A 25,984-nucleotide genomic window follows, 5' to 3' on the forward strand; every position below is an offset into this window, starting at 1 on the left:
TTAGTTTGTGGTACTAAACAGTGCTCCAACAGAGAACAAACAATCTCAAAAAAGTTTGAAAAGCCTAGTGAAGAAATATTAAATCAATGATTTGCAAGTGCATGTGTGGGGTTGCAAATTATAGACTCTACACTCTAACATAGCTGGTGAAAATCTCTGCTATTTCATAAAGATGTGACTCATGACAATTCTAAATTAGTATTGTCGTTTACCCTTATCACCAGGACTCACTACTACACATTCAATTCCATGTGAAAATATACAGTGTCAGTAGCAGATTTCAATTGCGATTGGTACATTTATGGTATATTTGCATAAAGCATCTAACACGTACTACTTTTTATAATCCTTCATCAACCACTCTTTCATACTCCGATGTATTCTGCATTCTAAAAGGAGTTCAACAGGCAATGGAACATGGCATTTGCGCTTATCATTCGGATGGGAACATATAGAGAAAACTTTAGAACATTACCGATAAACTTTAGAACATAGTAAAGAAACTTTAGAACATGTAAGTAAATTGAAATTAAAACATTAAAAACAATAAAATTACCTGAATGAGTAACACAAGAAGAAGGATAATTAGGTTGAACACCATCTAAATCCATCAATATGCAAAAACCTATTTAAAAAAACACATATTGTAGCAAAAAAGCAACTAGAAATTAAAATCCATTAAAAATCAAAAATCTGGAAAAAAACTCAAGCAAAGGAAAAAACAGAAAATCTGGAAATGAAAAACCGCACAAAAAAACAAAAAAAAACAGAAAATTAATGAAAAAAAAATAGAAGAAAATTCGCAAAAAAAAAAAAACAGATAAAATCGAAAAAAACAGAAAATAATTGCTCGAAAGTCGGAAAAAAAAAAACAAAAAAAACATATAACATCGAAAAATTCTGGAAATGAAAAATCGAAATTGATGAAATTAATGAAAAGAACTCAAGAAAATTCGCAAAAAAAAAAAAAAAAAAAAGAAGATAAAATCGACATAAACTGAATGATGAAATCGCAAAAAGAAAAAAAAAAGATTTTTGCTGATTTTCGAATTGATGAATTGCATATCCACAAATAATTAGAAAAAATAAAATTTCACACAAATTCGCCAAAATAAAAAAAAATTCAACAAAAATTCGCAAAAAATAGATATCAATAAATAAATTAACTAAAAGGATAATCAAAATTATAAAAATTGAATAACAAACCTTAATTTCTTGAAGGAATTTGCATCCAAAAGTATGAGAGGAGAGAGAGTTGTAATGTATGAGAGGAGAGAGAAAGAGTTGTAAATTTGTAATGTATGAGAGGAGAGAGAGAGCTGTAATGTTCCAAGCCCAAAAAAAAAAGGAAAAAAGAAACGTGAATGAGGAGAAAGAAAGGGAAAATAACAGCGAAAATTACTAAAATGCCATTACTAATCATTTATTTTCAGCGGTCAGATCATACTAATTGTACGGTCCAGATTAGTTCTTATATATAATGGGTTCTTATATAGAGGAGGGTTCTTATATGAGCCTTCCTATATATATTGGATCTTTCTACGCGTCAAATTTCTGATTGGCCCTATGAGTGATTTCAAATTGCTAACATAAGGGACAAGGCCTTGGAGTAAGTAGTAAAATAACCAATTAAAATGAAAAATAAAACTTAGAAGCGAGAGGGTAGTCCTGAGAGACAATTAAGATAAAAGGGATTAGTTTTCATCCAAGGAGAGTGCATGTTCTTTCATGTACTCGGCGAGTAGTAGTACGTGATAGATTCTGTCATAAGCTTGTTTCCTGCCAAGTTTCTCTTGATATTTATGTAAGACAGTAACATGCCACTCTCGTTCAAGCAAGTCAGCAACATCTCTAATTATTCCTCAAAGTTCATCATCCATACGCATATTATAGCTTTGAATTTTGAGGATGAAACCATTAAAGTTACAAATTAAGTTGGATTAGTAAAAGTAACCGATTATTTTGGTTTTTTTAAAGAGAATGTTAAAATAAATTTTTATTGGTCAACTCAATAAATGGTTACGATTTAATACCAAAATATTAAGGGCTTAGTTAAAAGATTATAATGGCTACAATTTTATTGTAGCTATTGCAAAACTATCCAATGAAACATTAATCAAATAAAGATTTTTTAATTTCCCTTATAATTTATCAGAATGTAGTTTACAACCTAACTTACGCCTTCTTATTCAACTCAGGGCCACCACTTAACTTTAAGTCAGAGATTATTGGTCGAACAACGTTCCAAATAACATTATATAATCCCGTGATAAATCCCCTATAATCTCGAGATTTTTCGACAACATTGGTTCCCATAGCCTCTAAATTTGTCAAAACAACTTAAATTAACCTTCAATTTTCAGCAATTTTGGACCCGTGAGAATAAGAGGTGGTTGAGGTACTTCCATGGATCTCAAAATATCATGGGAGATCATTTGAGTGGCTTGGTCCGTCTTTTTTGCCTATAAATTGCCAATATAACCGTTTACAACTTGCGTTAGTTCTCTTTTAGTTGCAACATTTTAACTTTCACGTTTGCCAATGCACAATTTCAAATCGTTATATCTCTAGTTGTAGGTAAGTAAAAATTATAAAAAAAAAATTGATATTATGAAAGCTTAGGTCGAGACGAATCAACCAAGACCCCACATGACTATATTTTGCTTAACATATTAGTCAATAAAGGTGGTCAAATAAGAGAACATGAATAGTGCAATTTGTCAAACATTGCAACTAAAAGAGAACAGAGGAAGAATTATTTTTGGTTGTTGTTAAACGTCGTTCGCAAATTACAAGGTGACGCTCGCATTTTTTACTTGAATTTCCTTATTTGCCCCTCGTATATAAATACTCGTGAAACTAACTTACGAAACTTACAAGTCATTTCACTACCAACATTCTCTCTCTCTAAAATTTTCTCACTCTAAAAAAAAAGTCAGAAATTTTAAAAAAAAAATCTGAAAATTTAAAAAAAAAAAAAAAAAAAAAAAAAAAACAGTACCTTTGAAAATCACACAAACACCAACGAACACCACCCATCCAAGGTTGAATCCGGCTATGGCGGACCGGCGACGCATAAGGCTGACATACGGTGGTCGTGGGGGCGCGTTAGTGGCGGCGAGCAGGTATGGTTGTGATTGTAGTTGTTTTTAATTTGAAAAAAAAAATTAATAATAATTTCTAGAGACTTCCGCCTGAAAAATTCGGAAGTCTGGGGGAACTTCCGGAAATTTCAGGCGGATCTGGGTACTTCGTGAGGCATGGGTAGTAGCAGGTTGGTACTTGGCCTACACCAAGAATAATAACCATTGCGTTGAACCAAGCAGCAATAGGAAATAAATTAAATCTTGAATTGCAACCATCCAATGACGGGAATCAACCGCCCCTCCGTCCCATCGAATACGCTCCACATTCATCCCAAGACTTCCAAGCCCGTAAATCCTTTCGTACAGGACTGGATAACCGAGGACCTCGTTAGCTATTGTTTCTCGAGCGTCATACCATTGCGCTTGGTCACCGAAGAAGAAGTCGGCCACACAACGAAAGCCGCAGTTACCATCGCCAATGACATCCTTCCATCCTGTGATGTAAGGCAATATCGGTCCTGGAAGCAAGTGTCGATACCGGCTTTGGCTGATGTCACATGGATCTTCTGCATGAAATTAGTGTTCATCTATTTGTACAGTAATTACGTGAAATCAAAATAGCCAATCTTACCTGTTTGTTGCAGACCACGTTAAGTGTTTCGACGGTTGACATGTTCGAAATAACAAGGATCACGTCTTGCATCATCGTTCCTTCGTCGACCACGAACGTTGTGGTTTACCGCAGGATCTCCAAGGTTTGAATGATTTGGATGCAGCTCCTCCTCAATGATGCGAGATCATTACCGAACACCGGTACATCATCACCATCACCGATAACCAAGGTCTTCCAGAACGGGTAAATTTGCCTGGTATACAATCCTGTCTCGGCAGCAAGAGAATCATGTATTTGGCAAGCACACGGCAAACCGTGGGTCACACGCATTGCACATCCACATCGCTCATACACATGATAACTCAGCTCCCTCATCCTTTTCGTCTCGACGTCGAGAACCTTCAAACAATGCTGAGACACCTTGCCATTAATACGTGACAGTGGCAATTGTTGGTACTTCTGACCAATCTTCGACCTAGACGCCTCTAAACCATTACGAATTGCGATGATATGATTACCAATGTGGCAATGAACTCGGGCCCATACGGTATCCAAAGAACCTGCACATTACAAAAAAAACCGTCAGGAGTGATAATAACAATAACAATAACAATAACAACAACAACAACAACAACAATAATCATAATAATAATAATCATAATAATAATAATAATAATAATAATAATAATAATAATAATAATCATAATAATAATAATAATAATAATAATAATAATAATAATCATAACAAAAATAATATTAATAATCATAGTAATCATAACAAAAAAAATAATAATCATAATAATAAAAATATTAATATTAATCAATAACTACAGCAAAGTCCAAACAACGAACCCGTCGAAGATTCAAACCACATCTTTACGGCCGAATGTTTTTGGCTCTCAACTCTGCAAGTGCTGGTGTTGCCAAAATGCAGAACTTGGTTTGTCCAAAACGTCACAAACTTGGTTTTATGACAAAGCCATGTTCTCTCTACATATTGTATCACCGCTGGATAACTTGCCCACCGATCTTTCATTGTTTGTACAGCAGCATTATAATCCTCCTCGATTGCAGCATCCATGATACTTTTCCATTTCCCGTTTTTGAAACTCGTGCCGATCTTCTTGTTTTTGTACATATCAGTGACCCGAGCCTCCACATCTTTGTTAATGTGCCATCGACATAGTAAGTGCGGGGTCCCTGGAAACACTTCTCTCAATGCCGCACATAGCCTAAGCTCACGGTCTGTCAAAAAAATCGACGGTTCCCTATCATACCCAATCAAGTCTCTCAGTCTTTGCAAAACCCATCGATAGCTTGTCGTGCACTCGTTGCGCATGAACACGTAACCGACGAGGAAATTCTGATTTGTCGGTGTCACACCTACTATCTCAAAGAACGACATCCCATATCGGTTGGTCTTGTAAGTGGAATCCATACCAATCACATATGGGTACGTCCGTAGTATGTCTACCGTGACTGGGTGCACCATAAAAAGGCGTGCAGTAAAACGCCTAGATCATCAGACATGACCCAGTAAAGATACTGACTCTGTCTCGCCAAATGTAGAAATTGCTGAACTACTCCTCTCCCATCAGACATCTCCGTTCTCAAGTAATTCCGGCAGTTGTAGATGTGTCTGATGTTTGGATGATCATCAGGAAATTGCTCGGCAATAGTCGCCATGATGTTACGCGGTGCATCCTTAGACTTCGTCATGTCACGCACAACCTTCTTCGCATCCGGGCTCAACCCACTAATTTTACGATGCCCCTCCTGATACACTATCATTGGATGGTTATGGGTCCAGTTGCATCATTTTTTGCCCGGATCTTCCAACTATCGATGATGAACTCGTAATATATCTTGATGTAGAAAGGACAACCATTGGCTTTGGTTTTAGTGTCCTTCCAAATTGCGTTCTCAAGATCTCTCGGCTTGCTCCTACGTCCCCGATCACATCTCAAATATCGATACGGCCTACCATCCCTGGTTTTGTTGTAAGACAATTTGACCAAAATAAATTCCAGATTTATGGCAACAGCATCCGCTCATTAAACTGCTTCATCAAACGTTGGAAAACATATCTGTGACAAAATTCGCACTATAATTCACACCGTCACCACCTTCTTCAAACTCCGAATCCTTTAAAAATACAAGAAAACACAAAAAACACGCCAAAATTAGTATTTTACTTATAATAATCACCAATATTTTTAAAAGAACAATAATAATAATAATAATAATAATAATAATAATAATAATAATAATAATAATAATAATAATAATAATAATATCATAACATTAACTAATATTAACTAACATCAACTAACACTAACATTAACTAATATCACAATATTAACTAACATAAACTAACACTAACATTGACTAATATTAACTCATTAACATAAACTAATACTTACAAAAATAACTAACAATAACAATAACAATAACGATAATAACAATATTAATAACAATTACATAAACTAATACTAACAAAAATAACTAATAATAACTAACAATAACAATAACAATAATAACAACAACAATAATAACAACAACAACAACAATAATCATAATAATAATAATAATAATCATAATCATAATAATCATAATAATAATAATCATAATAATCATAACATAAAAATAATAATCATAATAATAAAAATAATAATATTAATCAATAACATACAAAAAAAAATTGAAAAAGGCACATCCGCCCAAAATATCCAGAAAATCCATGGAGGATCCGCCTAAGATTTCCGGATCCTCCATGGAAGATCCGGAAATTTCAGGCGGATGTATACCTAAGATTTTCGGATCCTCCATGGAAGATCTGGAAATCTTAGGCCGATCCTCCATGGATTTTCTGGATATTTTGTGCGGATGTGCCTTTTTCAAAAAAAATAAATAAATAAATTTCTACGACTTATAGATTCTTCCGAAGATGCCTCCGGCGTACGATCGTCGTTGTTGTTCATCGTCCAAATCCCGTCGCTAAACCTTGATAATTTTTTTTTTAAATTTAATATTTTTGGTGGTGGGCTCGGGAATTTTGGGGCTTGGGATTGTTTAAATGCTAGTGGTGGGTTAAAGTGCTCGGGAATAATATTAAACTGCTCGCTATACTATGTGACAAAGTTGTGGAGCCTCATATAGGTCAAACTAACACAAGGGCAAAACTGTAATTTCACAATTAAATGGGAGCGTCACTATGTAAATTGGGAGCGTCGAATAGCAGTTCACTTATTTTTTGTTATATTCTAGATGAAGGATATTATGAACTTGTTGTGAATGAAAACCGTTCCGACCCCTCTTACTCCGGATAGTGCTCGAATTGGTAATAAATTGAAGGACGAGTACTTTAATTTCATATACTTTAAAATTTTGTGTGTTAAATATAATAATTTAATAATTATGCATGTAATTTTTTATTTTTTTTAAATTAATTTTCTTGAACCATCGTACGTACGTATTGCAGAGGGAGTGCAAAATATTGATATGCTCAATGGCAATATAGTAGCTACAATTACAAATGGTAAAAATAATAATTTTCATGTTCGTTATTTAAAAAGTTATTGTTCATCTATAGCGTTGGATTTAATATAATAAATGAATAAGTAGCGTGTACGTGTTATTAGGGCCATGGAGCTAACTACAAGAATATAGAGCAAAGAGGGCGAGTTAGGTTAAGCAAGGAGGGCGAGTGTATTTTTGCCTTAGTTTATATTATCAAATAGGACATAGCTAAGTTGCCTTATTAATTACATATCAAATAGGGCGAGTTAAAAGTCGCCTTAATATAGCAGAACAAAAAGGGCGAAATTGAAGTTTCGTTGTTCTATTTTACAGTAAAAAAAAAGCGCCTTTTTAAGTTGCCCTGGATTGATTTAACTAAGAGGGCGAATTGATGTCTCACCCTTATTAAATACTCCGTAAAATATTTACTGCTATCTTCAGATGAACCCTAATTTCATCGCTATTCCTCAGAAATTGCTACTCGATCGAAATTGACGCTCATATTCCACTTATTGTTGCTTCAAAACATCGGTCACATTGCTCATTTGATTCTATTATAGTGCTCCATCAAAAAAATTTATATGGTTTGACAAGGAATTTGAACAATATTATGTGTGAAACATTAGATGAGTGCACCGTTAGTTTTCGACTACAGAACTTTGATTGGTGGGTGCTGATCATTACGAAAATATGTTCTAACACTTACCTTCTTTGCTCTACTTATTTCATTTTGATGTAACAATTAGTAGTTAACTGGCCTGGTAATACTGGTAATTTTGGTATGTCTTCTTTTTCTTTTAACCATCTTTCTAATTTATGGTTATAATCGTTGGAAGCTTCAATCTTCAATTAATGACAATTGCATGGGGTTTATTTTTAAGAGCTTCAACAAATGGAGAATAATAAAAAATACTTCACTAATACAAATAAACACAAAATCATAAGATACAATACATGATTATATAAACAAAAATTTATATAAATACAGAGTAAAATAATTTGATTGATTACAATCCCTAAAATTAATTTAAATCTTCAAATTAATTTGACATAAAATTGAAGCATTGGTATAATGATTCCAATGATTATAAATTAATTTTATTTTCATATTTATGTACTTTGTTAATTTATGGATGAGTTTTAAATGAAGGATAATGATGAAGGTTAAAAATGAAATATGCCATTATTGATGAAGAATGAAATTATTAAAATATGGATGAGTTTAGGTTTATTTTACATTTTTCTTCCCTTGTTGGATGAATTTAATTTTTATTCAATTCAACATACATGGTATATTTATATTAAATAAAATCACACCTAAAGAAAGTAAACAATTTTCACTTTAGTGACTTCATTGACTTATCATTAAGATATTTTCATATTTTTTTAATTAATTAAAAGATAAGCAACTAAATATAAGGGGGTTAGATGTAAACTTGGAATTTTCTACATAAACACACGCCATTTATTTGGTGTAAATATATGCTTATTTAGTCTAATTTATTTGATAGCTTGTTACATGCAAAACTCTAAATCATTTCTGTAAAATGTATTATTTTTTAGTGCAATTAATTTTCCATACAATGCAACAATATATATGCATGTTTACTTAATCAGTAATTCAAATTAATCTTTCAAAAAAAAAAAAATGTAATTTAAAGTAAAGCTTGCTATAAGTTTGTAACTAGTTCACTATGCTACGCCCTTGTTGTTGAGGTGTACCCTCAAACGCTTAATTTCAAACGAACACTGATTTAATATTCAGATTTCAAAGCATGTAATAAATTTTTTTACTTTATGTTACTAATTCTATTATTAGTATTAAAATATGGGTTTAAATTAACAGTTATATCGTATGTAAGGGTAGAGCCCCGTAGAGGGTGTAAGTGTAAAATAAGGAACCTGTGCACACGACTACACGAGCGAGGTTTTGAAAAATTACTGACAACTTACAAACCAAATGGGAGGTTTGCAACAGAAAACCCACTAAGATGAGGTAAGCTAATATAAGGAGCTGTTAATCATCATTACAATTTAAATTGTAGTATATACTGTCTATACCCTCAAAGAATTAGAAACCCTCCAAAATATAAAAAACCCACTATCCCAGTAAAGCTAAGAGAGAAACCCAGAAAATATTATAAGCAGAAGAAACCCAGTAAATTAAAGAAAATACGAACTCAAGAACTCTCTGTAATGGCGGCTGAAATCGTTGACATCATTGGTATAAATTTCATTTTATCATTATTTAGTTTGGTTTTAGTACTATTTCATTTTATATTATTGAGTATTTCATTTGTTACTTCAAAATAATAATTTTATACTTGTATATGGTTGGTTTTCAAGAACCCTCGAAGCAACACCCACTGCAACAAAACAATCTCTCTGGACCAAAAGGAGCATTTGATTGTAAGATAACTGAAGATGGTTTTTACGTTCGCGTAGACATGCCTGGAGCGACACAGAAAACTGTTAGCGCTAATAAGGATGACGATAATAAGATTCATTTTCGAGTTGACTCCATCAAAAATGATAATGATGATGATTCCCTTAGGTTTTACATTGGTACTGTCAAAGTTGAATGTCAAGATTTTGAAAAAGTCAAGGTCAATCATCAAGTCAACACTGGAGCTTGCAGGATTTTCATTACTGGGTCTGGGTCTGGGGCTCATATTCATAATGCCTCCCTTGCTTTTCCTACTCCTATAATTTCTGGTATGTTTGATTAATGGTTTTTTTTTTTTTGAATTATTATGAAATATAATTTGAATTTGTTATATCGCAACATTTTTCTTTGAAGAAGGATCTGATTTTGATGCGAATGAAAGCCCTTCAGTCAGTAGTCATCATTACCCGGACAATGTTCAAATAGGTACGTAATGAAATACTACGTACTTTCTTGTAACCCTATTCAAATATATAGATTTTTTATTTGAATTTTGTATGATAAATTTCATAAATATATATGAGTATTTTTTTTTAAAGCATTGTATGATAAAATAAAAATTAAGGATGCATTATTTTTTAAAAAAATTTAATTTCTTTTTCTTTGTTGTTGTACATAGAGGGAATGCAAAATTTTGTTAAGCACAACAAGAATTGCAAATGCTGCAAAGGCGAGGACGGAGATAGAACTATGAATGGTAAAATAGCAATTTTCATGTTATTTAAAAATTAAGTCCTATTTATTATTAATAAGCGCATGTTATGATATAAGTGGTACGGCACGGTGGTGCAGGGCCATGGAGCGAAAGGGATGGTCTTATAAACCCGTTCATTAATAGAGGAGTGAAAGGTGTATTCGAAACAAAATTCAAGTCGGTGGGCAACGCATCCGGTGACTATTACATGTACTTCCGTATGGATATGCCGGATTGCTCGAAAAATGATTATAACGTGGACATACAGAAGGATGAAGTTGTTATAATTGGGCATAGCGACCCAACTGCAGAGTGTATCTTAGACGAGGAAGGTGGTCGTAATTACTGGGCTAGGATTACATTCAAGTGCAAGTGTTGTTCATTTGAGACTGCTAAAGTAGAAAACATGCATCAACTTCGAGACGGGGTTTTAAGGTTGTTTCTCAAGATTAAGGGCAACAAGGAAGATCGTTCATCTAGTTCTGGAGACAGACTTGTGTTGGAACCTCCTTATTCTGACCCCACTGATGACTCTAAATGTTCTACTGCTACTAGTACTGGAATTAGTGACCTACCGGATGAGTTATTGATTATGATCATGTCACTTTTGCCCACCAAAGAAGCAGCCGCAACATGTATTCTATCCAAAAGGTGGGGAAATCTTTACAAAGAAGTTAATTCATTCGACTTCACGTGTACGGTAGCTGAGTTAAACCATGTAAGCACAACAATGTTGAAGGCGTTCAATCCTCCTACCATAATAAAGAAGTTCCGTCTTGACGTATATAATGCTACCCAACACGATGCAATAACGGAGGTTTACGCAGTTATAAAGCCACACATCCAACGTCTGGAAGAACTTGAGTTGACCATGCATCCAATCCGGGATCGACTTTTCAACTTCGAATGGTTTACTACCTTGGAAGTATTACGCTTAGGAGGTGGATTTGTGGTCTTAATCCCGACGAAATTTTTGTTGCCTGCGTTGAAGATAGTCTCTTTTGACTCGGTTCACTTCTTGACCGAATCTGATGTTACGGAGTTCTTTTCTGGTTGTCCAATTCTTAAAGAATTTCACACAAAAGGAGGAGATTGGGCTCTAATCGAAGAATTGGATATCAATGCTCCGCAACTAGAAGATTTGACTTTGGATTTCTATAATAATGAATATGAAAGTGAAAGTGAACGTGAAAAAAAAACGATAAGACTCAATGCTCCAATGTTGAAGAAGTTTGTTTATGTTGATAACGAAGGTGCAAATTTCATTATGGAAAGCAATCAAGTTTCGAATATATTGTGTTCATGCGACTATATAGATATTTATGACTTAGCTTCTCTCTTGGGATTGGGAAGATTAAGCACGGTAACTTGCTTGACATTGATGTGCACTTCTAGCATACAAGCAATTCCCAAAAAATTAATTGTTGAGTTGAACAATTTGACGAAGCTGAACATGTCTCTACCTATCGAAGTTTCTGACTTTGTTAAAGTCATGGCTGCAATTGTATTTAGGTCGCCTAATCTGCAACGTCTATGGCTATCACAGGTGACTTATTTATTTGAAGAAATTAGTGTTTTATTTATTTGCAAATTTATGATTAAAACTAACACTTATAAACCTTTTTTTTTTATTTGTATTTTAGAAAGGGCAAAGGGTTTCTAGAGATGATATTCACAGCATTACACAGACTTTTGGAAGAACAGCGCGCTATTACCCGTGTTTCTCCAACTCGTTTTTCTTCTTAGAAATAAGGCATTTTAAAAGCTCCAAACAAGGGATGGCCATCCTCAAATTCTTCTTAAGGAGGGCTCGGCTTTTAAAAGAGGTGAAGATTTTTGCTAAGGACTTGGATTTTGCAACCAAAAGAAAACTACTCACTTTCAACCTCCCCTCGGATAATTGCTCCTTGTTGGTAGATGAAGAGGAAGAGGACGAGGACGAGGAAGAGGAAGAGGAAGATGAGTGGTTTTTTCCTTGCACATTTCAAGTACTAGTATATTTTTGTTACATTACTCTATTGATAGCTTTAGGCTGTCTTCTGTTCTTAGTTTAGGTGAATAACTCGGCAAACTAGCGTAGTACTTTGCCGAGTATTAGCCAATTCAAATTATTGTCTTCGACTGATTGCCGCTGTAAAATAAAGATAGCTCGGCAAACTAGGATTTGGATAATCTTTAGGAAGGAAAACTCTAGTGTTTCTATCTTAGTAGTAATGGTCATATACCTATAACAAAATAATTTGAATAACTCGGCAAACTAGCGTAGTACTCGGCAAACATATACAATAGAATAGACAATAATTTGAATTGAAATAATTAATTTCATAGTTCTTACAAAAAACATCCATATGGCTTATGGCTTCAGATTCTAATTGCAAACATCAACCCAATATGGCAAACATCCATTGTCATAGCACTTTCTTCCTCCTAATCCTACAGAGTACAAGAGCAAAATATTTGATTAATTCATAGTTACAGGTCATTATGGCATATGGCTTCAGATTCTAATTGCTCATGACAATGCAAGGTTAAACAGCAAAAAATTTGCTTTCTACATTCCCAGACAGCAGCATATCAGATGAATTGAAACAAGTTTAAAGCCAATAGCTACCCACTTGATGTGCACAATCTCACAATCCAAACGATGATAATCATCTCACTATCTCAAGTATGAATTCCATGTTCAAGTAGAAACAAATACTGGCGAAATATGAGCTATTCACCAAAAACAACAAGAGAGCTGAAGTAAAAGCAAAAACAAAAACACAAGGGAAACTAAATTAAGCTACCATGGAGCAGAATGAACCAGTAATGGAATGAGAAGATCACCTCGAGTAATCAAAATGGAATCTAACCTATTTCGTGGAAAAATATGAGCCATTCACCAAAAACAAGAAAACTGAAGTAAAAGCAAAAACAAGAATGCAAGGGTAACTAAATAAAGCTAGCACGTAGCAGAATGAAATCAGTAAGGGGATGAGAGGATCACCTTGAGTAATCAAAATGGAGAAATCAAAATTTTTTATTAGCTTGCATCAGATACTATTAAACATCAATTAAAATAAAAATCAAAATTTATTGTCTATATTAATAAGATACAAGCTCTGCATTTTTAACTAAATTTAAAAGAGAAAATAACAACCCTAAAGCAGTGTGTTACAGATTTGTACACAGATCATAGAAGATGGCTATGTCACAAAAGGCTGCAAATCAATCCAAAATGCAACGCTAGGTAGATTTAGACACATTGTAACCTTCATGGGTCTGGTTTCATAAGAAAATCAACCCAAAAGGCAATGCTAACCAAAGCTGTTGAAACACATTTGCTAATGTTGCTACAGTAACACCTCAAACAGATCAAAGAGGTTCAATCACATTAATTTGGCGGAAAAGGTTATAAAAAGATTAGAGTATTGAGGATATGCAGTGCTCTTACCTTTTACTAGTATAACATTATAGATAATCGCTATGGTTCTTTTGTCTGTTTTCACCGATGTTCTGTCTAAGTGTCTATTGATGATTCAGTGCATTGTTGGTGAAACAGGGCCAACTGGTGAAACTTAGTGAACATAAATAGCATTGTTATCAGCCTAATTCTGAAATGATATTGCCTAATGTTTGTGTCAAAGACTCGTCATAAAGGAATAGGAGTGTTTGATCAAGCTTTGATCCTCAAACAAGCTAGAGAATCATAATACATCCAAATAGAGGTATGTCCAATGTTCTTGGACAAATAAAATATGGCACAGGAGGAGAGCTAGCAAGGGCCTAGCCACTTGGCACAAGGATGGAATTCAGAGAAGTTTCATCAATAGTTTGCTACTTGCAGCTGGACATGAAACTTTCACTCAAGACACATAGTATACCTTGGGTGCAGTGATATCCCTTGAAGGTATGTTACAGAAGATAGTAGCATCTCAATAGAAGACAACAGAGTAAAAGACTTGATAACACAGGTGAGATGAGCAACCTACATGTATTCTTTTTATCCCTCTGCCTTCTCCAATGATCAAGAATAAGGTTGCTTTCTTCTTAAAAAAAAAAAAAAAAAAAAAAGAAGAAGAATAAGGTTGTTTTCCTTTATGGTAGTATCCATTGAAATGTAGGAATTTGAGGCTGATTGGTGAGAATTCTGGTAGCAATCAACCTCAGGAGTAAAAATATTATCAGTGCAAACGAGACAGGGGGGATCAATCTGTATTAGAATGGAAAAATCAGAAAAAGTAAAATTGAGATCGGCGAAGAGAATTTGGGGGAAAGTTGATAGAAGTAGCAATTGAAATTCAATGAAATTAAATCATCAAATGGGGTTTACAATCCCAGTTTTTCAAGAAACTGGACACTCCCAATTCTAAGCAAAAATAAAGTTAAACCAGCTCAAAAGATATTCTGCTTATTTTTCTCATTGATTACGATGTTTTACTTAATTTCCTTCCTCAGTGTAAATTCGTCAACTTATTTCCCAAGCTGCCTCATAACTGAAATACACTATGATGCCAATAGTGTCCCTCCCCCCCCCCCCCCAAGGATAGTCTATTACACCTATCTAAGTGGTTAAGTTATTAGTAAATTTAAGAAAAGGAGTAGTTTCATAAGATTAAGCAATGTGCTTTGTTTGAGCATTGTACCAATAGAGGGAAATGCAGAGTTGCAACTGCAAATTGTCAAGCCAACGTTGGACACTAGACAATTACCGTTTCTGTGTTGGGGTTGCAGTGAGAATATATTGGGAACCAATAACGGATTTACTTACAATTACAATCCATCGATAACACCTCCCTCTTTCTTTTCATTAACAACATTCTACTCTAGTAATCCCTATACCATTAAACAACATGCCAATTGTACTTTATGTCAAAATAGAGTAATCAAAATGGAGGATCACCTATTTCTTTTTTACCAAAGCTAAAAGAGAGTATGTTATTATATAAAGTGGCTGGGATGGAACATTAAAAGAGACAATGTTATTATATACGAACACAGCATACAGAAGTGAAAATAAAATTCGACCCAAAACAAATTGCATAAAAGAAGGTCAGAGACAGAATTCATACATTTCACATATTTAGATTTATTAATCAACTGCTTTTGTTGAAATTTACAACTTCACATTATTAATTGATGATTTCTATGAAAAGCAATTAAATTTAAGATCAATAATAGAAAGTATATAACATCAATTATACAATAATATTCATCGGTATACAAAAAAAAAAAAAAAAAAGCATAAGATTGTGAATAACAACAAACGCATATTTGATTGTATAATATTCCAGAATTTAATCAAATAATAAACCCTATAATCTAGAATGTGATAATCCAGGAATTTTTGAAAATTAATGATTAAATAACCAGAAAAAATTAAAAAAATCCACCGAACTACCTGAAATTGGAAGCGCAAATTCGACGAAATCGAAGACCACGGTCGAGAGGACGACTGATTTACTGATGAATTGAGCGAGACTACAACAAACTGGTATAGACCTAAGATTATTGTTGCTGGGAGGAGGAAACTTGAATTGAGAGATTGATTTATTTTTTTTTTTTTTCTAAAAATTCTGGCGGATTAAGCATTTCTAATAGATTGGTATTAAATTTGGGGAAACCCACTAACTTTTACATTAAAAATGTTTAATTTATTTTCCTAAAGTTAAAGTGTTACAAAAAAATGTTACCTACTTTAAAAGTGTTACTTTGTAATGGTACTTTTACTAAAAGTGTTACATTGAGTGTTATATTTTAATAAAATGTTATTAAGTGTTACTTATAAATCTAATAATTTTACATTCTAAAAAGTGTTACCAAAACATGTTACATAAACTCAATTATGTACTAGTGACGTTTAAGTAAACGGGTCAATACGACACGATACCTTTAGTTAAACAGGTTGGCCTGGGTTAGAGTTGAGATTGTCAATACGAAATTAACACGACCCAACCCGCCTAATATAAAAATTCAATAATTTATGGAATTATTGATAAATATATTGAATACGGCCAATATTTTTACATTCAACATGACACGAACCAAAAAAGCGGGTTAGTGTTAAGGGTTTTCGATACGATTAATTAATTGGGTCAACACGACACGACACATTTATTAAATGGGTCGGGTTAATGTTGAGCTTTCCCAATCCATTTAATTTCCGACATGAAAACGAATCTAACATGGCACGACACGATTGCCAAGTCTAATTACGACCTTCACAAGAACAAAATTATGAGAACACTTGCCCTAAAGAAGACAATATTACAAACCAACACAAAAGATCAGAAACTACTACCCTAGTTGACCCATAAATGTTGAAACCATTTTATAGGGCGCACCACCTTGATTTTAGCAAGCCGAAGCTTACATTAGAAGTTATTCCTAATGTCTTTTTTCCACCAACGGTGAAACTTGAGTAATTGTCATTATAATGACTAGAAAATTTCTGTTGTATAAATAAATAGAAGATGCATGCAAATCTAGCACCTGCATGCTTTTTGCACGTACTTAAATTAACAATGCACATTTATTTTTTTAGAAGTTGTTGTGCTAATAATTGAGAGCAATACGTGCGTGCTCAATTGTTAAATTAGTTAAGATTCTAGTTATTACATTAAACTGTCGATTCCTTTTTGCATGTGAGGGATAATTTAATATAAAAGTGAATCTTCAGTAGGACCTATGTGGTTTTTCATAGTGATAAATTGATATTTCATTATATGCTACATACGCCTGGTTTATTAAAAAAAAACTAGTCTGTAGCCTTTTGGCCTATTCGATGCACGGGCTATTACTTTTACTACTTTTGTTTTATATTATTTGTAACGATTAGACATTATCCATTCAAACTTTATGTTAAATTATTGCAATTAATATGAAACACTACTTAGGTATCGTATTGTAATAATAACATTTAATCTTGTAAAATGAAAAAAAATAATGGCTATTTGATTTACTCTTAATCTAAATTGAAAGTAGAAGCGGAAAACCTATAAAACTAATCATATAAGCAAAATAATAATAAGAATAATTAAAAAAAATGCGAATATATATATAGAATAACTTTAAACAAATAATAAAAATTGAAAAAATTCCTTAAGTGTACGAAGTATATGATTAAAAATAAGTTTCATCAATGATAAAAATAGTATTGGTTACTAAACAAATCCATCCAATAATTAAGAATTAGTTGTTAAAGTTTCGATGATAAAATATAATGCTTCGTATATGTAGGTACTTTTTATCATTGAACCTTTTGATATAATATTGGTATCATTGTTTCTATGACATTTATGGTGGATAGAGTTCATTATTAGAACTTAAAAGAAAAGAGAGATATCAATGGTGATGAAGTTGTGGAAGAAGATCAAGAAGTTAGTTAGCTATATATGCATAGAGATCATGGGATGTAAAATGAGATATTGATTTTAGTTTAGAATTTTAAATTTAGTGAATGAAAAGACTATTTTTGTATTTTTCTTTTCATATTCTAATTAAGTTATAAATTGTAATGTGTTATGTGTAATGTGTACTAATTAGTTCAACTTTTTTTATGGTGAAAATAAAAACTTTATTTTCTTACTTAAGTTTGAAGTTACAGAATGCATAAATAAAGATTTTAGCATTATATATAGCCTTTTTTAATAAAAAATGTAACATAATAAGAGGTCACATATGGCATGAGTGATTTATGTTTTTATATATAAGTATAGATAACATATAGTACGGAGTACTTTAATATTGGTGTTTGAAAAAAAGGTTTTATTATTTATTTGCTAAAGTCCAACAAATGGCACGCATCATAAAATCTGTCTCAAGATATGTTGTTGCCGGCAAGATTTGATCCCACACCCAATGGCCCTAAATCAATGAAGTATCAACCAAATGCTCTAAGTTCAATCATTTGTATATGTAAGTGCAAAAACATCATTTTATACATGTTTAATATTTAGTAAAAAAACATATCTTGTGCCCTAGGAATTGTGAGGCCCTGAGCACACTACTAGAAAATAGGTCATTTTCGACGGAAAAATTATGTCGGAAACACCTTGAATTCCGTTAGAAAACCCGTTTCCGACGGAAATTCCGTCGGAACTGGTTGTAGGGAAAACGACCTTTCCCGTCGGAACCAATTTTTCGACGGAATCCAGGCATCGGAAGAGATTTTCCGACCCGGAAAAGTCCGTTGGAAATTTCTGACAGAATTATTTTCCGCCGGAAAATTCCGTCGGAAAAGGCTTTTAAAAAATTAAAAAAAAAATCACCCCATCCCCCACCACCACCACGTCCAACCAAACCGCCTGCCGACATCCTGAAAACACCAACAGCCACGCATCTCCACACCCAGAACTCCCCTGCTCCTTACCACTCACACCCACCGAACCAAACTCTCCTGCCATCACTGCCTAGCCGCATACACCAACAACCACAACCTCTGCCACCCACCCAATCGCCACCAACACTGCTGCCCCAAATAACCCACCCACCAAACCTAACCCAGACCCACGTATCACCTTAACCCACCTAATCCGAACCCACCCACCACCTTAACCCACCTAACCCTAACCCCTAACCCGAACCCACCCACCAGACCCACCCAAAACCACCCACCACCGCCCAAAACCACCCACAATCGCCCAAAACCACAACCGATTTTGACCCTTTAATTTTTTAGTGGACAGGGCTTTTATAAAGTCTTATTTTGTTGGGCTTTTATAGGGTTTCAATTAGAGCCCAATAATTTAAGAATTAAAATAAAAAGCCCATAATAATGGTTAAGGGTCAGCCCCACCCACCGTCACTTCCATTTTCTCTCTCTTCTCCTGTGTTCTTCCGCCCACCTTTAACTTCCGATCTTCACTGAATTTCCAGAAATCTTTCAAATTCATCTCGATTCTTCCTACCATTTCTTCGAAGAGAAGTGGTTTTTGCTCCTGTTCAAGCTTAGTGGGGAGAGAAAAGGTTTCGATTAAGGTGTAACTTGTGTTGGAGTTTCATTTTTTTTAGGCAAAGTAGATAGCTGAAGAATTACTGTTTCTGCTGAAAATTTATTCAAAAAATTGTTGTTAATTTCAAATTTGTTGATTCTATGGGAGTTGTGTATTCAAGGGAGAGATCGTGTAAAAAAAAATTTTAAAAAAAAAAAATTAACCCAAATACCTTTCTCTCTCCTCCATTGAAGCGCACTCAGAGTTCTCCATTGAAGCCGCTTCTCAGGTATCATCATCATTTTACGGGTTTAATGAAATTGTGCGGCTGCGATTTGATGATGAATTTAGGCTGCTGCGATTGAGCAACGAAGGAAATCAATGGCTCTGATTTGCGATGGTGTTGGAGCTGATGGAGAAGAGAGTGCAGCCAAGCATTTCACGACTTCACAAAGAGGAAGAGAACAGGGGGGTGTCTGATTGATTTTGGGGAATTTGGTTTTATTTTCCTTTTTAATTTCATTTTATTTATTTTTATTTTCCTTTTTCTTCTCTGTTTTCAATGTGGGTAATGGCCCGTTTCACTTTTACCTCGACCCTGACCTGCCTTAACCCTGACCTGACCCTGACCCGCTAAATATTCATCTCGATCCGCAGCCGACCCGCCCCGCTAATGACCCCCACCGACCTGCACTGACCCGCCCAATAACCACCTCTACCTAACAATGAGCAATAGCAGGGATATAGGACAAGAAACTTAAGGGTTGAATTTGACAAACCTGTTAAATATAGCTACTAAGAAAGAAAACATTGTAGATGCAGTACAAGGGATAACAAAATTTGTAAGGCAGTTTTTGAATCTTATTGATGTAGCAGGTGCAACAGCACAATCTGAAATTGCCCGTGAAGCTCTTAAGCGATTAGTTGCAGCTGGTTCCAGAGTCATAACTCACAAAGTAAGATTTCTTCTTATCATCTCTTTGTTCTTCTAGAGCCTTAGCTTTAGCCAAATTCCTTCCTGCCACCACCCTAACCACAACTAGCAATCACAAGCAATATCATCACCCAACTACCAATGCCATCACCAACCACCATAACCTAATTTAACCCCCTGATAAGTGCGTAATATACCACATTTTATCCCTAATATTAGTCTTATAACCTCTTATAATAGTTATTTTATGAATTTATTTACCGTAATCATTTTAGATTTTATTTTAATTAGTATTTTATTTTATAAGTGATATTTAATATTTTATTGTGTTTTTTTTTCCTTTTTTTTTGATAGGAAAACAAGAGGAAATTGGACTTGACAATTACAAGTACGAAAAAATCAAGAAAAGAAAGAAAACAAAAGCAGAAGAAAAGGATGCAGCTATTCTTCTGTGAAAATCGAAGACCAAAACCTATCTTCTTCATCATCTTCTTCTATTAAACTTATCCTATCTAAAAACAACCCTAGAAAATCGGATGGATTAAGGGTATATTAGAAACCCCCAAAAACATACAACAGAAGGGGTGGAAGACGAGACGAGCAGCGAACAGAGCAATACAGTGCAAGGAGGAAGACGAATTCATCTGAGTTTAATCCTTCCTCATTCTTTTTAATTGTTAAACTCTGATTAATTATTATGTCAAGTATTAATTTTTCATTGTTATACAATTGGGTTGAATTGATTTTCATGAATTGTTAGGTTTCTTTGTTCTAGGTTGGAGGTGTAGTCTTCTATTAATTTATCGATGGATTGAAGTATTTTGTTTGGGTTTGATTTACATTATTGCAATTTGATAATCTTGATTTTAATTCGAATAATTTATCTGGCCAATTGATTATATGTTTAAGGTATTAGATTATTAGCGGCATTGGCGGACTTGGGCTTAGACCTGGTGGGTCAAGTGACTCACCAGGCCCAAAAAAAATTTTAAGTTATTTAAAAAAAAAAAATTAAAATCAGTTTTCCCCAAAAAAACCAAACACGAATTCAGTTCAAGACTTCAAGCCCTAGCCTTCTTCTCTTCGCGACTTCGCCTCATCTCCATTCTTCAGTTCGCCTCTTCGCTTCGTCCCAGCCAGGCAGCCACCGTTCTCTTCGCCTGATAGTCGGACGTCGGTGGTCGTGGACTCCGTCCTCTTCGTGGCTTCTCGCATAGTCGCATAATCGCATTTCAAAATCGCTACTCGCTAGTAAGTTGATTTCTAATTTTTATTTTTAATTTCTAATCTTCAAATTAATTCAGTCTAATTAGTTAATTTTATTAAACTTTGGTTTAAACTTTGGTTTAAACTTTGGTTGATTTGTTAATTTGTAGTTGGTTGTGCTGCTGAATTGGCGAATTGTTGTCTTGCTGAGTGCGTGCCTCGGTGCCTGAGACTTGAGTGCTGCCGATTGCCGTGCTGCGGTGCTGGCCGACTGCCCGTGGCCCTATTGCAGTGCTGCTCCGCCTGCTCCGCTGCTCGCCTCCGCCTAGCAAGGTAGGTAATCAACTAATCATCAATTGATTCTTTTTGTGAAATCTGTTTTGTGTAATTGTGTTTTGTGTAATTGTGTTTTGTGTAATTGAAATCTCTTGAACTTATTACTTATGTGAAATCTGTTTTGTGTAATTGTGTTTTGTGTAATATGTTTATGTGATTATGTCATTATGTGAAATTGCTTGATTTAGACCATTTAGTTGAATATTTATTCAAATAATTTTTCTGGGGAATATTGCTTGATTTAGTTCAATATTTATTCAAATTTCAGAATGAAGAGAAAACGTACTCCAAATGAAATGCAAAACATTACTAGCTTCTTTGCTAAAAAGAATCCTACTCCAACTTCTCTTCCACATCCAACACAAAATGAACAAACTATAACTCCACCTCAAGAAAGTGAGCAACTTTCATCTCCATCTCATTATTCAACTCAAAATTCCCCTCAAAATGAACAAGGCCAATGTTCTCCTAATGCCCCAATCTTTGGAGAAAGATTAAGTGAACATGAATTTGCTAATCTTCCACAAGATCCAGGAAAGAGGAGAAAAATGAGTCAATTTCATAAAGATGATAGAGATTTAGTGAGAAGAATTTACATTCAAAGAAAGCCTTATCAGCCCAAAGACTTTACATTTCCTCAAACTTCTATTTTTGGCAAAAATCGTCGCTTTTGTGCTAAGTGGTTTGATACTTGGACTTGGCTTGAGTATAGTGTGGAAAAGGATGCTGCCTATTGTTTCCCTTGTTATCTATTCAAGGATGAAAATGCCTTTGGAGGTGATGCTTTTGTTAGTGATCGTTTCAAATCATGGAACCGATCGGATTTAATAAGAAAACATGTCGGTAAACACTTGAGTGCACATAATAATGTTGTTTTAGCTATGGATTTGTTCAAGAAACAAAATTCAAGCATCACACAAGCCTTAACAAAACAAACCGCTGAGAGTACAAATGCATATAGGACGCGACTTGAAGCTTCAATTGAATCTATCCAATGGCTTTTACTCCAAGGGTTGCCTTTCCGTGGTCATGATGAAAAAGAAAGTTCCTTAAGAAGAGGTAACTTTCTTTCACTTTTATCCCTTATTTCCAAAGGTAATCCTGAATATTCTAAAGTTGTTTTCAAAAATGCTCCTAGTAATTATCAACTTACTTCTCCTAAAGTCCAAAAAGATATCATAAATGCATGTGCAAAAGAGACCACTAAAGCAATGCTTGAAGATATTGATGGTGGTTTATTTTCTATCCTTGCTGATGAGTCCGCTGATGTTTCTGACAAGGAACAATTGGCTCTTTGTTTGAGATATGTTAATAGAAAGGGAGAAGTGTGTGAGCGTTTACTTGGTATTGTGCATGTTGTAAACACTGCTTCTTTGACTCTCAAAACTGCTATTGAATCCTTATTAATGGAGCATTCTTTGTCTTTCTCTCAAGTACGGGGTCAGGGTTATGATGGGGCAAGTAATATGCAAGGTTCTATTAATGGCCTTAGGACTCTTATAGAGAATGAGTGTAAAGAAGCTTATTTTGTCCACTGCTTTGCTCACCAACTTCAATTAACTCAAGTTGCACTTGCTAAAAAGAATTCAGATTGTGCTTGGTTATTTGTTGATGTACTTGCACCTCTCTTGAATTTTGTGGGGGGTTCACCAAAAAGGAAAGAGTTTCTTCGTGAAAATCAAGCTCAAAGAGTGGTGGATGCATTGTCTCTAGGTGAACTTGAAACGGGTTCAGGTTTAAATCAAGAACGTGGATTAGGTAGACCTTGTGATACTCGTTGGGGATCTCACTTCAAGACAATCTTGAATGTACTTGATTTATTCCCTGTAATCCTTGGTTCTCTTGAGGATATTGCAAAAGTATCTGATACAATAGATTCTAATAGAGCTCAAACACTTACAAATCTTCTGATGTCCTTTGATTTTGTGTTCGTGGCACACTTGATGGTTAGTATATTTGCGATAACAAATGCTTTGAATGTGGCCTTACAAAAGCACGATCAAGACATTGTGAATGCAATGGCCATGGTTAATGTAACCAAGACTAATTTGCAAAAAATGAGAGATGAAGGATGGGATTCTCATATGGAAAAGGTAATTTCTTTTATTGGTGACTATGACATTGCAGTTCCAGATATGGAGGCTAAATATGTTGTTCCCGGGAGGAGGTTGTTTAGAGGTAAATGCCCACAAGTGTCTAATCTACATCATTTTCGAGTTGAAGTTTTTTTTGGTGTCATTGATCTTCAATTGCAAGAACTTGAAAATCGATTTCCCGAAATAACTAAAGAACTACTTGTGTGTATGTCTTGTTTGAGTCCTGTGGATCGTTTTTCTAAGTTTGACAAGGAAAAATTGATTAAGCTTGCAAAATTCTATCCTAATGAATTTCCAAGTTCAGAATTGATAGTCTTTGGTCATACACTTGATAGTTACATTTGTTCTGTTAGAGGAGATGAAAGGTTTTGGAATTTGAAGGGTCTTAGTGATCTTTCAATCAAATTGGTTGAAACGGGATTGTCTGAAACTCATGATAGGGTCTATTTACTTTTGAAGTTGGTGTTGCTTCTTCCTGTCGCAACGGCAAGTGTGGAAAGGGTATTTTCTGGCATGAAGCAAGTGAAAGACAAACTACGAAATAGCATGGGAGATCAAATGTTGAATGATTGTTTAATTACTTATTTGGAGAATGATTTGTTTTTGAATGTTAGCATGGAAGATATCATGAATCGATATCAAAACATGAAAACTCGTCGAGAACTATTGTAATAAGTTTGCATTACTATTTAGTTGTCTTTTGTAGTATTATATGAACATTTGGTTGTATTTTGTACTGTTTGAATATTTGGATGTATTTTTTAGTACTATTATTTGGTTGTTCGGTAATTTTTTTTTTTTACATACTTGATTATCGATTGTGACCCACCAATCGGAAATTCCTGGGTCCGCCACTGATTAGCGGGAGTCAAAGTTTAATTATATTAGTTCGTGGGATTATCAAACGTCAAGTAGTATAATTTTAGGAATAGTTATTCACTTGAGGTGGTTTTTTATATGAAATCATGTTCTTAATGAGTTTGTGTTAATTGTTATGATCACGGAAGTAGACATAAGATTAATATGAACATACGTATTCTACCTTGGGAGAGGAGAATATATACTATAGGAATTTCGATCATTGCAATATTTATTTCAACCCTACATTTAGTTTATATTCATTTGGTATAAAGGTAAAAGATGAATCCGAAACCTAGAACTTCTTATCATATTTGATTACTTTTCATCTACATATTTAGTTTTTAGTTTTTAGTAGTAGTATTTTAATTTTAATTCAACCATATTTTTATCGTCTAAATAATATTAGAGTTTCTTAATTTGGTATTTGATTAGACCTCCTTGAGGATACGATACCTTGCTCAACCTATATTTACAGTAGTTGACCCGTCCACTTGCGGTAGATTTAGGCCTGACCAAGTTTTTGGCGCCGTTGCCGGGGAGGTAATTAGTCAATATCATATAAAGGGATTTAGATATTAATTTAGATATAGTATCGAGTCCTAGAGTTAGTTTACTGTTTGTACCCTTGCATTTAGTAGTCATAATTTATTTATTTTTACTCCTTTTCCTATTTTTAGATTTTTTTTTTAAATCATAACAATATGTGATTTATTTAGCACATATACCCAATCATTGGTCAAAAAGCCTTTGATATTGAAACTTTTAGGAAAAGGTTGAATTTCCTAAAAAGGGTTTTGCGACAGACTGATTCCAACACAATTCCGTCGGAAGGCTAGTTTTCGACGAAATTTCCGATGTTTCCGACGGATTTTTTCCGTCGGAATCAAGCTGTTTTCTTGTAGTGTCTAAAAGTGAAGGAGCTGCAGACTCTGCCTCAAAACCCGGTTCAACCGAACATTTCACAAGTTTGGTCTACATGGGAGGTCGAAGGTGATGCGTTTAAGAGTAGGGGAAGGGGAAGACAACAGGTAGACCAAACTCCCCGGATTCTCTTCTTCGAGTGCTCTCACTCAAAATCAAATCCCTCACATCATCACTCTTTAGCTTCGTCTTCCCCGAAGAGTTGCTTATAGCGGCCACCACCATTTCCCACGATGTAGGCAAAGAGGACAACAAAATCAATGCCTTCACCTCATCATCAAACTTAATCTCCACCGAAGACAATTGGCTCAATATCGAATTGAACTCATTCATGTGTTCCGCGACTGAGCTACCATT

General features: G+C 34.4%; 1 protein-coding gene and 1 long non-coding RNA gene across 2 annotated transcripts; both read left to right on the forward strand.

Moving 5' to 3' along the window:
- The first annotated feature begins 19,035 nt into the window (after positions 1–19,035).
- LOC110711652 lies at positions 19,036–21,218 on the forward strand. Its single transcript, XR_002509390.1, has 2 exons — positions 19,036–20,229; positions 20,562–21,218. It is a non-coding gene; the product is annotated as an uncharacterized LOC110711652 (long non-coding RNA).
- An 800-nt stretch (positions 21,219–22,018) lies between these two features.
- On the forward strand, positions 22,019–25,514 carry LOC110711571 (zinc finger MYM-type protein 1-like). Its single transcript, XM_021889981.1, has 2 exons — positions 22,019–24,346; positions 25,473–25,514. The coding sequence occupies exons 1-2, from the start codon at positions 22,019–22,021 to the stop codon at positions 25,512–25,514; spliced, it is 2,370 nt and encodes a 789-aa protein (XP_021745673.1).
- Positions 25,515–25,984: the final 470 nt, after the last annotated feature.

Source organism: Chenopodium quinoa, unplaced genomic scaffold (genome assembly GCF_001683475.1).
Source record: "Chenopodium quinoa cultivar QQ74 unplaced genomic scaffold, ASM168347v1, whole genome shotgun sequence".
Lineage (NCBI taxonomy): Eukaryota > Viridiplantae > Streptophyta > Magnoliopsida > Caryophyllales > Amaranthaceae > Chenopodium > Chenopodium quinoa.